This window comes from Centruroides sculpturatus, unplaced genomic scaffold, assembly GCF_000671375.1.
Source record: "Centruroides sculpturatus isolate CEXI.00-Female unplaced genomic scaffold, Cexi_2.0 scaffold1, whole genome shotgun sequence".
NCBI lineage: Eukaryota > Metazoa > Arthropoda > Arachnida > Scorpiones > Buthidae > Centruroides > Centruroides sculpturatus.
The window spans coordinates 1,731,900-1,748,497 of record NW_019384326.1 but is presented as its reverse complement, the minus strand read 5'-3'; the positions used below and the strand labels follow the sequence as shown (position 1 = coordinate 1,748,497).

The 16,598-nt window shown below is 33.7% G+C and overlaps 1 protein-coding gene across 1 annotated transcript in view; it reads right to left on the bottom strand.

The window, feature by feature from the left end:
* The window catches only part of LOC111627483, a 146,572-nt gene that overhangs the window by 36,397 nt on the left and 93,577 nt on the right, over positions 1–16,598 (bottom strand). The window contains exons 3-4 of the mRNA XM_023371062.1: positions 13,126–13,247; positions 8,094–8,720 (exon numbers count right to left, since the gene is read on the bottom strand). Of these exons, the coding sequence (XP_023226830.1) occupies positions 8,094–8,720; positions 13,126–13,247 (749 nt within the window). The remainder of the gene's footprint in view (positions 1–8,093; positions 8,721–13,125; positions 13,248–16,598) is intronic.

The window sequence follows — 16,598 nt, the reverse complement described above, 5'->3', positions numbered from 1 at the left end:
ATGATACAAACACGTGTTTAGAATACAAGTGCCTTAATTTCGAACGAAGTCGTAAACTGCATTTTACAATAAGAAAAATATAAATTTAAATAAAATACGAGCAATCAATTTATTGTAACATCGTCACAATGCCTGGCTGCAATTTTTAATTTTAAACTAAACTGCCCCTATACATCGTAAATCATACTTAAAATTACGTTCAAACCGGACCTCTTGCCCCTATGCTTTCCATATCTGGTCTCGATTTTCATCTATCTGATTCTCTCTCTCTCTCTCTCTCCCTATCCCCTTGACCTTTAACCACCAAAATTTAACAGTATCAATGTCCCGTATATAGAAATAAGCCTACCAAGTTTCAATATTTTTGCTTCATCCAGTCTCGAGATATGCAAAATAGATACCCCCACACACACAAAGGATTTTTTAAGGGTTTTTCTTTACCTTTTTGGGCTCCTGGAGTGTCAAAACGGGAGGGGGAGTCAAAATTTTACCTATTATTATACTTTTCCTGTGTTATATTCTGTAACATCTAAGAAAATAACAATTGCAAATCATCAGTTGCCCTCCCCCATGTTGTAGTCTTTAAAAGACTTTGTATATACAAGTTATTTTTAGCGTTTTTTAAAAGTGTAATGTTAAATTTTCAGTGTAGAAAAATCAATTTTAATTGTTCAAGTAGTGTACGAGGATTTGCCTATGAACTAACACATAGATTACCTTCATTATGATGGACATTAACGTGATGGATGAGGGGGTTCTGAATTCGAAATACGTCATTTTTAACAACAAAAAGCGACAAATAAAATAAATTAGGAGGATTCTTTTAGCAAATTTTTCAGCGAAAAGTGATTTATTTTCTGCGTTTGTCATCCTCATCATCATTTGACATCAAAGCGGGCGAATAAAATAAAATAAAGAAAATGTAATTGTATATCTTCTTTCGCACTTCAGTAAGAATGGAAAAATATAAAGAGAAAAATTCAGAACTAAGATAAGATAACGTAAAGGGTGGCGCTTAAGTAAGTTAACCGAGGTGTATAGCCTAAAATACATCTCGGTTAACTGACTTTTTGGCCACCCCTTATGTGAAATATTTAGAAAAAAAAGGTAATTTTGATTGCTTTATTTTGTGTGCGTGTGTGAAGCTGCTTGGATGCGTGTGAAGCTGATTGGATGGATTGGATGAGTGTGGATGAGTGTGAAGCTGCTTGAGTGAGTGTGAAGCTGCTTGAATGAGTGTTAAGCTGCTTGGATGCGCGTGAAGCTGATTGGATGCGTGTGAAGCTGATTGGATGCGTGTGAAGCTGCTTGGATGCGTGTGAAGCTGCTTGGATGAGTTTGTGCGTGTGAAGCTGCTTGAGTGAGTGTGAGGCTGCTTGGATGCGTGTGAAGCTGATTGGATGCGTGTGAAGCTGCTTGAATGAGTGTGAGGCTGCTTGGATGCGTGTGAAGCTGCTTGAATGAGTGTGAATCTGCTTGAATGAGTGTGAAGCTGCTTGGATGTGTGCGTGGGATGGGCGCATATTTTGTATTATATCTCAGGGCTGGACGGAGCAAAAATTTTGAAGCTTGGCATGGTTACGTCTATACACGGGCCATTGATTCTATTAAATTTTGGAGGCGATGGATTGCAAGGGGGTAGCGAGTTAGAGGCAAGCTCGTCAGCTTGCCTCTAACTCGCCATCCCCTTGCAATTCATACATCATTTTTACAATAAAAATCCTGGCAATTTATACAATCACTTTTCAAAACCGTATTTATTTATTTAGTTTTTAAAAACCAAACCTCTAAAATAAAGTCGACTCGAAAAATAATTTAGCTGAAAAAGAAATCTCTTCACCAATATCGATAACACTTCGTACATCTTTTTCCTTTCATCTCTCATTAACCGACACTTACATTCTTCTATCGAACTTTTTTAATTTCGAACACGTTGAAGAAAGGAGGGGGGTTGAAGGGCGTAAGTAATGCTTCGAAACTTCAAAGACATTTCCTACCACTTTCTAAACATTCTCAAATATAATTCCATTAGAGGCGAAGCTTTTCTCAGCTCCAAATCTATCATTCGAGCGCGCAAACTTTATTAAAATCGAGTTTTTTCCAAACCAAAACTTAGATAAAACTATGAAAAAAAGGGTCAGAAAGCCGTAAAAAAAAACTGACTAAAAAATGCGAAACTTTCTAATTGATCTGTTCAATATCACTTTTAAAATGTACATTGGATGGAAGAAAAGGGAAAAGAACGATAAAGGAGTTGATAAAGTTGTTGCCCATTTACTACTATAACTTGATAAATTACATTGCACTTTATTAAATTTTGTTTGATCATTCATCTGTATGGAATGCTTGTTATCGGCAAGTTTGTTATATTAAATTCAACTTTCTTCCCCCCCTCTTCGTCTCCTGTTTTTTTCCCTCTTCCTTTAAGTTTTTAAGGTAGATGAAGTGTAAACTGATAGTATATTTTATACAGTGAATTTAAAATAAGAAGGTAAGAAGTTTGAATTTAACACTCTTATAAACTCTTGTACATAATTAAAGTGTAAAATTCTGAATTTGCACCCCTTTTCTTCTATAAATTCTTCATACAGCTGCATCCAGACATATTTATACACAAAATGAACGTGTTCAAGTAGAGTTTAATTATTTATAACAGTTTTAAATGTAAAATTTCTAGCACTCTTCTAAAAAGATTTCTACAAACATACAAGAAGAGGGAGAGATTTACGAATTTAACACCCTTATACGTAATTAAATTGTAGAAGAACACGTTAATTTCGCGTGTAAATAAAGAAAGTACAGAAACGTCCGTTTGTCTGGATGTAATATTTTCATCTATGTATATATTTTTTAAAGAGAGAAATCGTTTACACATTGCAAATGTTTTGAAATGGCGGCGATCAATCTCAATCTTTGTAAAAGACTCTTCAGTACATTTGTGAAACTGTTTCAGCGACCGTTCAATTCACTTATACTGCACGGAGGCAATCACAGTAATGATGAGATACCGTAGACATCCTCTTACATATTTTAACAATCTTTCATCTATTCTAACTGTTCCAGTAACTCATCCATTTTTAAAGGCACAGGAATAAGGAAAAAATAAAAAAATAATAATAAAATTCGATAGGAGAGAGCGCATTTTCCCTCCCTTTCACGGCTTACGACAAAAGGAAATACTCCAGAATTTGAAAGACGTAAATATCAATTAAATTTGATTTAATCGATAGAGGAATTAAATATTAATTACAATTAACTAATCTGGTTTTTGCTTGTGTGTTTTATTGGGCTTGACCCGTATAGAAATTTGACTACTTAGCACAGCTATTTTGTCAACGTCCTTCAACTCTATCCGTTTTCTTCTTTCGCTAATGGCAAATAGATCAATCTTTCGGTGACGTCTTAATTGCTTGCACTTCTACGAATTACCACATCGAAGTCACTTAATCCGAATCGTCTTTCCTACTCCTCTGTAATTTTCCTTGTTCTTTCGTTCGGATACTTTATTATAACGCCAGTTTTCTAAGTTTAAAAAATGCTCCAGATGATCATTTATACGAAAGGAAATCGTGTTTAACTCGAACTCACCCCCTTCTTCTGTAATTTTCTCTGTTCTTTCACTCGGGTTTCTTATTATAATGCGAGTTTTGTACGTTTAAAGATAGCCGAATTGATCATTTATACGAAAGAAAATCACCTTTAACTCCTCTTCTGTGTTCTTTCACTAGGATGTCTTATTATAACAGAAGTTTTCTATGTATAAATGAGCTCTGGGTAATCGTTTAAACAGAAGAAAATCGTGTTCAATTCGAACCTTCCCCCCTCTTCTGTGTTCTTTCACTCGGATGTTGTATTATAACGCGTATTTTCTACATTTAAAACTGCCCAAAATGACCATTTATACAACAGAAAATCGTGTTCAACTCGAACCCTCCTCTCTCTTCTACAGTTTCCCTTGTTCTTACTCTGGGATATCTTATTATAAGGCGAGTTTTCTACGTTTAAATCGCGTAAACAGAAGAAAACGATGTTTAACACAAGCCCTCCTTCTTCCCCCAATTTAAAAAAAAATACTTTATTAAAATCCCGTATTAAGTCGTAGCCGAAATATTGTAATAACAACTTAATCTAATTTGGCAAATAAGCGAATGTGCAACGATTTCCTTTATTACAGTCGCAGCCGTATAATTAACTACCGTCGTAAAAGTGCATTTAATTACTAATTTCCATCTCGATTATGACGTCAGATAAAGATAATGGTCAACGGTAAGTGCTGACCTTAATATGTTCCAGTCGTCTAATAATGGCAAACGTAGAATCTTGTAATGTTTATAATCCTGCGAGTATCGTTTAAACATTTACGATTATTCGATTATTATTGCCGTTTTAGGGAGGAAAGAATTGTATTGTGATTTCCTCCCCCTCTTCTCGGTATTTACTTTCTCTCGGTCTTGTCCCAAATTACTTGAGAAATGTTATCGTATAACTTTCAGTGTTTCGTGTTAGTTACTTTAAGAAATACTGTTCAATTGAGTGTACTGTATTTATTCCTTTGAGAAATACTGTTCAATTGAATATCCATAGTTGAGAAATACTGTTATATACTGTTCAATTGAGTGTTTCATACTTGTTCCTTTGAGAAATACTGCTCTATACTGTTCAATTGAGTGTTTCATACTTGTTCCTTTGAGAAATACTGTTCTATACTGTTCATTTGAGTGTTTCATTCTTGTTCCTTTGAGAAATACTGCTCTATACTGTTCAATTGAGTGTTTCACACTTGTTCCTTTGAGAAATACTGTTCGATTGGTTATTTTATATCTGAGAAATACTGTTCGTATAGTGTTCAATTGAGTGTTCGATAGTTGTTTCTTTAATAAATAGTGTTCTGTACTGTTCAACTTAATGCAAGTGTTCTATTAAGTTTCTGTACTGTTCAACTTACTCTGTGTTCACGATGGTGAACACAGAGTAATCCTTCAAACCAATTAGAAAAATATAAATATTTATATATAAACTTAAAAGATTTTTATTTTATTTTTAAATTTATAACAAACGAAACAACCAAACACCCCACTTTGCTAAGCTTCTATGCTCCTGTGCCCCATCTTATGCTCCTATGTCTAATACTGTTGAACTCCTACGCTTTATCTTGCTTATAGCTCCTATGCTTCATATTGTTATTTTTTAAATTTTCCAATGATTAATTTCCTGTTTTGCATGATGTTAAGTGCTTCACATATTGAAATTCAGTGTGGAGAATTGAACACTAACTAGTTCTACGACCAGAAACTGATGTTTCGGATAATAAAAGCAAAGGAAGCAAGACTTAGTTTTAAATTTATTTAGAAGGAAACCAGGTGCATAATGTAAAAAATTGGGCGGAGGCAGGGATAAAGTTAAATTATAAGAGAAGAAAGAGAAAGAGTGGGAGCTAAATTGATAGAGAGTGGGTATAAAAGTGAAAAATTAGGTGGGGATCCAGAAGCCGAATTGGCAAGAGAAAGTATAAATGTGAAAAATTGAGTGGAGGATAAAAGATAAATGGGTTAGAAAGGAGCATAAAAAGTGAAAAATTGTCCGGGGTATGGAGGTAAATTGGAATTATTGGATGGAGGTATAGAAAGTAAATGGGATGTATTGGGTGCTGGCATAGAAAGTAAGCAAAGGTGTAAGTAAAATAATAAAGAAAGACAACTGAGAAAGTACAAACACAGGAAAAAAAAAAAAACATGCATCAGTAGTAACGTTCAAGGCGATTTTTACCATTTTTATCTATAAGAAATCGACATTGAACACGAGAGAAAGAAAAATTGATGTATCTTTAATACAACAGAAATCAAAGGCCACTGGCAGGCCTTTTATATGAAAATCTACAAAGATCTTCATACCTCTTTGTATGCTGTTATCCTGAAAACCTCGCTATAACGCCATAAAAAAAGGTTAAATGAGGACCACCAATTCGAGTGCCACGTAAAATTTCACTTAAAAATTAAAAAGAAAGGAGGGGAAAATAATAATCGATCCTGCAAATATTTTTAATCTTTTATATCGAGGTCTTAAGTTCGTAAAATAAAAAAATAAACCTCGTTGTAACGAATGCGGTGAGGAGTTTTACTGTTAAGTAGGAGTTTGCTTTTCAGGTATTGGGATCGAAAAGTGAAGACTTTAATACAGTTTTTGATTTTAAAAAAAACCTCGATATAACGACGCGTTATAAACGAATTTAACTATTTAAATGGGTGGACGGTTAAGACAACAGATGGCACGATCCGCCTGAATACGTAACAAATGATTCTGTCATCAGCACTGGTCGTAGCAAAGTGAAAGATAATTTTTGCTTTAATTGCTCTCATTTAAAACACATTCTCCTTTGCATGAATAATTTGAAACTAGTTTAATTGTTGCCATTAATTTAGTATGAAAGAAATGAAATTTATATTCTCCATCATTCGTTTTATGTAAATTCGTTATTATACACCTCTTTTTCATCATCAGCATACCTTTATAATTGGTTATGTATTCTTCTTCATCACTTGCATACTTATTGTAAGAGATTACAAGCATCATTACTGTATTATTTGTATATTTTACGAGCCATTGTGTAGCTTAAACATCACTTGCATACATTTATCTGGAATTATATGCATCGTTTTACAGTATTTTCATAGTTTTGTGAGAGATCATACACCTGTTTTGGAAGATTAGAAACTATCAAAAGGGAAAAGTACAACTTAGGATGAACTTTTAAGCGTGTTCACCATTAAAAAAATTAATTTTTATGAAAATAAATAACAATTTATAGGTTTTATTAAGTCTATCAGTTGGTGACGGGTTCTTTCCTCTCCAACAAGCTAGAATTTTCCGTGTTTTCACGTGTCTAACACCTAAATAGGAGCCAATTTCCCATAGAAAGTCCTCCTGGGTGGCACCTTTCTTGGAGGATCGCCCAAGTGTTTCCTTATCCCATTAATCGTACGATCCTACATCCTTTAAAAACATACAAATTTGGCAAAGACCATAAGAATCGTAAACAGTTGGTCCCATAGTGAAGGTGCATTGACCAAATCCTTGTGATCTGGTTCCTACACGTTGCGAACTGTGGCGTACATTTTCAAATGAGGAATTAGAAAGCTGAGTTCCAAGCAAGAAATTTACACTTTTACCGTTAAGGAAAGCATTAAAAATAACTTTACAATACGAAAAAAAAAAGATTACAGATTTAAAATTCGAACTCTCAATTATATTTTTATAAATAAATTTATTTTATAAAAATCGACACCCCTGACAGGAAAATCCCATTTAACCTCACTCTGCAAGAAAACTAATCAGAAAAATCGATAGGAGCGAAATTTCCCTTAAAAAATCCCTTTAAATAATACACCTAAGGGCCTTTCCCCCCCCGCTTAACTTAAGCAAGAAAAAGAAATAGGGGAGGGGGAGGATAAATTCTCTCCTCTGGATAGTTGTAATTCTTCAATCGATGTTGTTGTAATTTGATATCACTTCCGAAATTTCCATTATTTATTAAGAATGATATTTTTTCGACTTGAATACTTAATTTCAAAAAGGAACCTTTCACTTGATATATATTATATTTTTCTTACCGAAGAAGTTGGTATTAAAGGCAGGCAGGATGGGGGGATTGAAGGAAGAGAAAGGCATGCAGCGAGGAGGGGGAGAAAAAAGGCAGAAATTGAAGCAAATCATGCACAGATTTATTCAGAAATCTGGAGAATTTTCTAAATGGGATTATATAAAAATCTATTCTTTTGGTTAAAGTAGCATGGAGTCAAGTAAATAAGATTTGCGTGAAGGCAATTTTATAAATTTTCACTTATTTTTTTTTCTTTTTCTTCTCTCCCCTAATCATCTGCATCCATTCTAAACATTTATATTTATAGAATCCGAGCAATTTAATTCTAATTAAGAATATTGTTGATGGCATAAGATTTTAAATTATATTTTAATTAAAAATTTAATTAAATTTATAGAATTTGTAATGCGAAAATTAGAGGGAACATTATTAATGCAGCTTTGTTTAGTATACTTTTTTTTAGGAGGGGGTGTTTTAATCGATGGTTAATGCTTACCTGTGGCTCTGTAGATGCTGTTTACTTTCTGAACGTGCCTGGTCATGGTCTCTATGCAAGCTTCCTCGCTCCCCATTTTCTGATAGAACAGATGGTCAGCTTGTAGGTACAACATGCATGTAGTTTTCCTAGGATCGATCACAACGTGTCTGTCTGATCGATCTTCGGTCCAGTGAGTCCTTTGCACAGAACGAACCCCGTACGGTTCCGAATCACCGTATTTGTCGTAGTCTTTATAGTGCATCTCGTCGACATCCCTCCAATAAATGGTGTTGTCTTCAATGTTTCTCCTTTTTCTCGTTCTCCACTTTCCTTTAGACTTATTTACACTATCTATTGAGTGCTCGCTGTGAAAATAGACATTTGAAAAACCCGATGTAGAAAAAGCACTTTGTAAATAATCTCTGCGATATGATGATGACGTGTGTTGTAAATGCGAAAAACATGTGCTGTTCAACGCTCTGTACATGACGTCGGAATGTTTATAAATGACGGAATGGAAGTCACGTGGTTGTAGAAAGTATCTGGCAGACGGCTCGATGTAAAAGTCGTCGTAGGCTGTGTGAATGACACCATCAAATAAGCCTTCCGATGTCAGGACACCTTCCACTATCGAGTCTTCATCATCTGCAAATTAAGAATGAAGAAGGAATTAAAAGTTTTTAAACCACTTCACGCGTAAAGTGGATAGTTTACATCTTCAATACTCTGTAGATTCGCACCCTCGTTGAAGGTGTGTACCCGTTTCCTGAAGCACCCTAATCGAATCAGTAGGGAAACAGAAAAAAAAAAAAAGAAATCCACGAAATGATTCAAGCATTTTATTTAACATTGTTTTAAAGTATAAACAAGTGAAGATGCGAATCCCTCTAAATCTTCCATTACGTGTTTGCAACGGAGGATTTAGGGGTTGCAAAGGGAGCAGCGCACTCATCTGAGGAGTTTTCACGAGCAAAGTAGTAAAAACTTTTATCGCTTCCTTCCTCTGCGCTCCCTCTATTGCACGTTCGCACGGATGAGACAGCCATCATGGCATATTGCATGCTCCAAATTAAGGTACGACTTTGCAAAATGTTCTCCAACAAACTTAATTTTTAGCAATAACCATTCGATAGATTCGAAGAGATAATTCTTCTAATCAATTCTGACGATGGTCATCTAAGATTTGAGGAATTACACGTGTAATTCTCACCACGCCCGGATGTTTTAATCGGGTCTTGTTATCTTTCACGCTTTCTCCATTTACTGTACTTTTGCGAAAGTTGATTTACAGATAAGAATGAATTGCCATGGTAGTAAACACAACTCGAGTGACAATTGACAGTCAGCAGTAATTCTTTTCTTCCCCCCTGTTTTTTCTCTCTGTGCTTTTATCAGATTTCCTGAGAGGAAATTGGAAGAAAGGAAATTGCGTTTCATTACAGTTGCATTTTTTTTCTTTCCCTTCCCACCCTTCCACAGAATGCAAAATGCTATAAGAAAAGAAGAGCTATTGAATTTTCTATCTTCAGACTTTCAATAAATGTTTAATAAGGTTGTAGGGAGGTTATAGAATGACGTATTAACCACCTACACTTGTTGCATTTACACGGAATAATTAATTAACACAGCTGAATTTATACACGAATTAACAGCAAACTGTAATTATCTTGTAAACTATTCGGTAATCAGTAAATTCCTCCTCGTTGCAATGAAAACTTCCTTACTGGAAGGAGGACAATATAAGAAATTTCTTATTAAAGCGAGGATTTCACTGTATTATGGCAGATTCTTACCGAAATGAGGTAAATTTGTGAGGAACATTATAGAGAACTTTCTTACTGTAATGGAGATTCGTTGTAACGGAGATTTTTTACATAAATGAGGAAAATTTACAAGGAATCTTCTTAGTACAGTGAGGATTTTGTTGATAGTTGGCAGATACTTACTGAAATGAGGAAAATTTTGTGAGGAACGTTCTTGTTACAGTAAGTATTTTGTTCTTAGTAACTGAATGATTTTATTCCTAGTAGTTTCTTACTGTTACAAAGAAAATTTGCGAGGAATTTTCTTATTACACTGAGGATACACTGAGCCGTAAGGACTTTCTTACTACAATGACGAATGTTCTTTCTTACAATAATGAGAAAATTGAAATAACCGAGTCGAAGAATTCTTAAGAAAAATACTATTTCGTTCCTCAAATAAATAAAAATATATCTCGCTTATAAAAAAAAGGAAATCCACTGACATTATAAATAGTGTATATAAATCATGTATAAGATGGTAAATCCGAAACAAAGACGTCACAAACACTCGAGCATACATCTTGCACAGTTACTTTTGTATCGAAGTCAATCGTAAACTGTAGAAATGGAACGTTTCTTATCGATTACTTTTGGAGAAATGATAGCAAGAACCATTTATATTGCATTCGTCGCAGCACTAATGTTCTAATCTTTCTTTAAGTGTTTACACTCTCTTAATGATAATATACACATGATGAAATTGTAAGTAAATACACATCTTGATTCTCTTTTTTCAGCTCTTGAGAGATTAGTAAAGTGATTATTTGAATTTAAAAATGTGAAAGGGTATAATATTAATTATCTGCTTTCCCAATTATGCTGCTAATTAATCTTTTAAAATATTTTAGCTTTCTTATAATGCATTTAATGGAACATTTCTTAGTTTCTGAAGTCTTTAATCTGATTTTCCTCTATAAGATATTGAAAAATTAGGGTATTTTATCATGCCTGATTCTGTAAAAAAATCACACAGATGCTTTAAGATTTTACTGCTGATGCACCAAGATTCCATTGCTGATGCACCAAGATTTAATTGCTGATGCACCAAGATTCCACTGCTGATGCACCAATATTCCACTGTTGATGCACCAATATTCCATTGCTGATGCACCAAGATACCACTGCTGATGTACCAAGATTCCACTGTTGATGCATCAATATTCCACTGTTGATGCACCAATATTCCACTGCTGATACATCAAGATTCTATCGATGGTGCTCCAAGACTTCTTTGATGATGCTCCAAGATGCAAGCGATTTTTCTCGAGAGTGCCTACTTCCTTCTATATTATAACCCTTCTATATTAACATTAATGCTTTTGAACGAAGGTATACTGAATGATTTACTGTATATTTTATATCACATAAGCAGCTGTTATTTACAAACCATTAAGATACCTGTTTATGTAATGAATTTGATAGTTAAAAAGGAGAAAATTAACGTTGTAAAGAGGTAAAAAATTAATTCTTCATCGTTTTATCAAGAAAAAATTTGTTAGAAAATGTTATTTATTATCGAAATGGAACCATATACAAAGATATAATCCCATAAAAGTGCAGAAAAAGAAGAAGAAGAAGGGGAAAAAAATGGAGAAGTTGTGGAAAAATCGATGAGGTTTCGAGAAAATTTGAGGAAAAGATAAGCAAGGAAACACTTAAATCTAAATATTGAATAATCAAATAAAGTGCACCCCTCTAAAGAAGACTTAAAGTCAAACAGAAGATTGGCTATTTACACTCAACGGACCTTTTACAATTTTGATTGCTTTTTTTTCCCTTTCTTCCTCCTGAAGGAAAGTAATCGAAGATGGCATTTTCTTGACCTTAAACATAAAAAAATATATGTAATTTATCGGAGCAAAAATAAATTAAAGGATAAATGAACATTTTCTTCCAACAGCCCAACGAAATGAAGTGGAATTTTCGATACAAACAAAGGAAATAAACAATCAGATAAGCTCAAGTAGCATTAACTTCCCCCTTGGGCTTTCGTATAATTCAACATGTTATTGTATTAACAAAATAGAGAAGGAAAGTGGAGTGTACTTCACTTGATTCTTATCAATAAAGAAGTACATTCCGCCATTTTTATCCATAGAAATGATAAATTAATGCATCTGTGTTAACGTAAGTTTAATTTGTTTCGGTCGAACAATACAAAAAGTGCTGTTAAGAAGTAACGTCTGAGAATTGTTAAAGGATTTTCTTTAGGATTTCACGTTGAAAAAAAACAATCGATATGGCGATTCCCTCTTCTTGAAACGCACGTTTCTTGTACGTATGTGTGTCTGTACGTTTATTTTAACCTATATCTGTACGAAATTCTTGTATTGTTAATCACATTTAACACGTTTCTTATTACGGAATTATTAACACCTGTCTGTACGTGCGTGTGTCTGTATGTACTGTATGTCTGTCTATACGTGTGAAAATTTGGCAATTTATATTAAGAAAACTGCTTATTTTTGTGTTATTTCGTGAAGTAAATAGTATTATTTCCACTTGATATGCATTTAAATCTTTTTTTTTTTGTGCCAATAATCGCGCGCTTAACCACGTGGAAATTTACATAATTCATACCACGTGGCAATCAGTAATAAAAATTCACATAAAATCACAGCTAGATTTTTTTTGGCTGCAGTTTTCAGTTTTCAGTTTTATACATTCCCACTGTCGTACGTCTGTCCGTCTGTCCTCCATTAATCTCTAGAAGGCCGTTAAATAAATGAAAATCAAAACAGGCTATACTTAATCGGGGCCTCTTTTTACTAAAATTTTCATATCCGGTCTCGATTTTTACGTGATATTTTTAAATTAAAAGATGATTAAAAATTGCAGCTCGGTATTATTTGTAAGAAAATTCAAATGTTCTATTATTGTTATTGTTAATTTTATGCATTTCATTGTTACTCACAGCAGCATTCACGCCACACGAATTAACAAATAATTTACAATTAAACGAAGCTACGGACAGACAAACTGTCTTAACTAAATCGTTCCTTATGAGAAGTTTTAGCGAATCGAACGGAAAATCGATCTAATCAAACTTTTATGCATACGTTTTTCCACAAAAATTAGATAAATTTTCTTATTTGCACGTTATAAAAAAAGAGGGGTGCGCTTTATAATCCGATTCATAAATAATTTGTTAAATTAGATAATTGGATCACATGATGGATAATTTTGATGGAGTTATCGGATGGGTAGAATAGAGGTAGAGGGGAATTTCTATCAATTTTACTCACCTTCTAAATGACCTTTCAGAACTTTTGACATATCGTAGCGGAACTTCCCTTTTCTTGTCGATTCGAAAACTGCATCCGATGCAAACACGCTTGAATCCTGTTTCATTCGCAGCTTAAACAACCTGTAAAAAAGTTTTCGAGTGAAATATTTCTATTATATGAATGGTTAGACTTTTATTTAGAAGAATAATTTGAGTGTATGTACGTCGGATCGATACAGAACAGAAGTAATATCTGAATAGATGCAGAGAAAGATGCTGGTCATCTTGCATCTGTTTGAGGTGATGCTTTCTCTCTTCTTTGCATCTGTTTGAGGTGATGCTTTCCCTCTTCTTTGCATCTGTTTGAGATGATGCTTTCCCTCTTCTTTGCATCTGTTTGAGGTGATGCTCTCCTCTTCTTTGCATCTGTTTGAGGTGGTGCTTTCCCTCTTCTTTGCATCTGTTTGAGGTGATGCTTTCTCTCTTCTTTGCATCTGTTTGAGGTGATGCTTTCCCTCTTCTTTGCATCTGTTTGAGGTGATGCTCTCCTCTTCTTTGCATCTGTTTGAGGTGATGCTTTCCCTCTTCTTTGCATCTGTTTGAGGTGATGCTCTCATCTTCTTTGCATCTGTTTGAGGTGATGCTCTCCTCTTCTTTGCATCTGTTTGAGGTGATGCTTTCCCTCTTCTTTGCATCTGTTTGAGGTGATGCTTTCCTTCTTCTTTGCATCTGTTTGAGGTGATGCTTTCTCTCTTTACATCTGTTTGAGGTGATGTTCTCCATTCAGAGCATCATCTACTCAAGATGATGCTCTGAATTTTTATGCATTCTAAATGAGCATTGCCTAAGATAACGTGGCATACATACATTATTGACCACTATACATTATTAAAGTAAAATTAACCAAGCGATAAATAATATAAAAAAACCTTTAAACTTAAATCACACTCAAGTATTGATTCTTAATTAAACCCGAAATCAAATTAAAAGTATTCAGTTAAACGTGGCCTGCACGTTCATCAAAATATTAAAAAAAAAAATAAATATTTAAGTATTTTTAAAGTAAACGAAGCACATTATTTATTAAAGCAAATATCATATTGAACAATATTAAACTAATTGTTACACAATTACAATAATTAATATTATATTACGTTCATTCCATTTGATAATGCATTCAAATCTACTAAAGTAACTTCCGATCGATATCAAAATCAAGGATATTGAAGCGAGTTACTGAATAAAAAAACAGCCTTTAAATTCAACACAGAAGTCAGCCGTATTATGTTATCAGTAAATTAAACTTCTACAGAAAGTTTAAAAGCACTTGAACATAGTTCAGTATGTGTTTAATACTTTCGATGTAATGGATATACACTGAACTACATATTGAACTACTTATACGATCAGCTATTTGCTTACTAAACTATATATACAATGAGTTATGTGCATACTGAACATATACATGAACTATGTGCGTGCTGAACTACAACTTACATACACGCCGATTTACGTACTGTACGTATGTGCATACTGAATTAAATTACATAGAATAAACTATTTACAGTAGTTTAGTTGTGTAATTTAATTCAGTTAGTGTTCAGTTTAATTGAGGTACTGCATACACTGAACACTACACTGAACTTGGAAGTATTGTACTGTACATTCAGACTAAACACAGTTCAGTACGTATGTGGTTCATTGCGTGCAATTCTAGCTTCGTACTAATTGAATTTAACGTTGAACAGCTTCGTGTTCAACAGGATACTGAACAGCATTGCAGTATCTGAGGATAAATACTTCTGCAACGGGTTAAAGTAAATTGATTATAAAGTAATTGAACTAGTATCGAGTTAAATTAGTTTAAACTCTCGACTAAACTTCAAATTATCTAATTTAAGAAAAGTTTGTGCCGTGAAAGAAACAGATTATCTAAAGGAAAAAAAAATGTATACGTGTGTGTGTGTGTGTGTGTGTGTGTATCTGTCTGTACAGTAAGTCTGCACTAATTGCTGAAGAACTTTTCTTTCTAAGTAGTTCCAAAGACTAAAAATCTAAATGGTATTTACTCTTCTGTTTAGTGAGATTTGTATCGATTTTAGAGAAAGACACAGAGAAAACGATCACAAATGAGTAAGTTGTTAGCAAAACTAGAACATTTAGATTCTTTTAGCTTAAGTTGTACAGTCAGCTTCTTCCTCCCTACATATTACTCTCCATTAATGGTCGGAGGTTGTTCCTTTCTTCTGATAACTATTGTCTATCTCTCCTTCTCTGAATACATTTACTTCCCGTTTTACTTTCCCTCTGTTATATATATAACAGAAGGAAAGTAATGGAGATCGATCAAAAAATGATGCCCCCTTTTCAATATTTTTACATTTTTGGACTCGGGTGACCTTCAAACGTCCAGAAATTCAAAACATTTGGGGTTTTTTTCTGTATAGTGTTGTGGGGGGCACGATTTTCTTCTCCCTCTTTGAAGCTTAATAACTCCTGTGTCTTTTGTTGAAAATTTCTGAAATTTTTATAGGAGGTTTGGGTATTAGGGGAGTTAGGGCTGTTTAATTTTGGAGGTTAAAGGTCAAAGGGTTAGAGAGATAAAGGGAGTTACGTGTCGTAACTCCAGTGGGGTTGGAATAATTGTAATGATTTTACTCGTTATTAGCATTTACAATTGCTTATAAAACTCATCTCTATCTTCAAAATTAAGCTTTTTATAATAATTAATAATGTAAAAAGTTTTAAATACGATCGCATAACAGATGGCGCCACAAACAATTTTAACACTTGCCGGGAAAGTTACACAACTCATTGCAGGATTTTTTTATATGAAATTTCCTTTAATGTGCCCTTTACAAAGCACATTTTGTAAAGTAAAATTCCGTATTTTCTTCCTCGTTGTCTCATTTTCTAATCAATCATTGCGTTATTAGTAACATAACTTAAGTAGTAATTATATGTGCCCATTAAACATTTTAAACGTAATTAATAATGCTAATTTAACTAGTTTATAACATTTTAACACTTTGCTAAATCGGATTACTGAGCAAATTTATTATTTACTGAGCTTAACACGTTGAAATTTCATTATAGAAGTATCGAGTTTGTGTATATAACGTTCAACGATACGTCTCATTTATGACATTTTCAGTTGTATAATTCATTTCTTGCCCTCAAAATTATTATATTTAATACATATAATTCAAAAAGAGAAGTGATGATTGAGTATGGTATCCAGTAAATGATTCCAGAAGTTGGATGCTGTCGAAATTTAACACGCGACGTTTTTAAATTTCATCCATGCCTCATATGTCACGTTATAGATTATCAATTTTTACAGGAATTTGCTGGAATTTTTTACTTTCTCACGTTTTATTTACGATATTCTTGAATGAAGTAACATAGTTCTCGATCTAGAAGAAATAAGAGCTTAACAAATGCACTTACTTTTCACTAAAGAGCACTTCTACTAGCTAAAGGTATACTTAA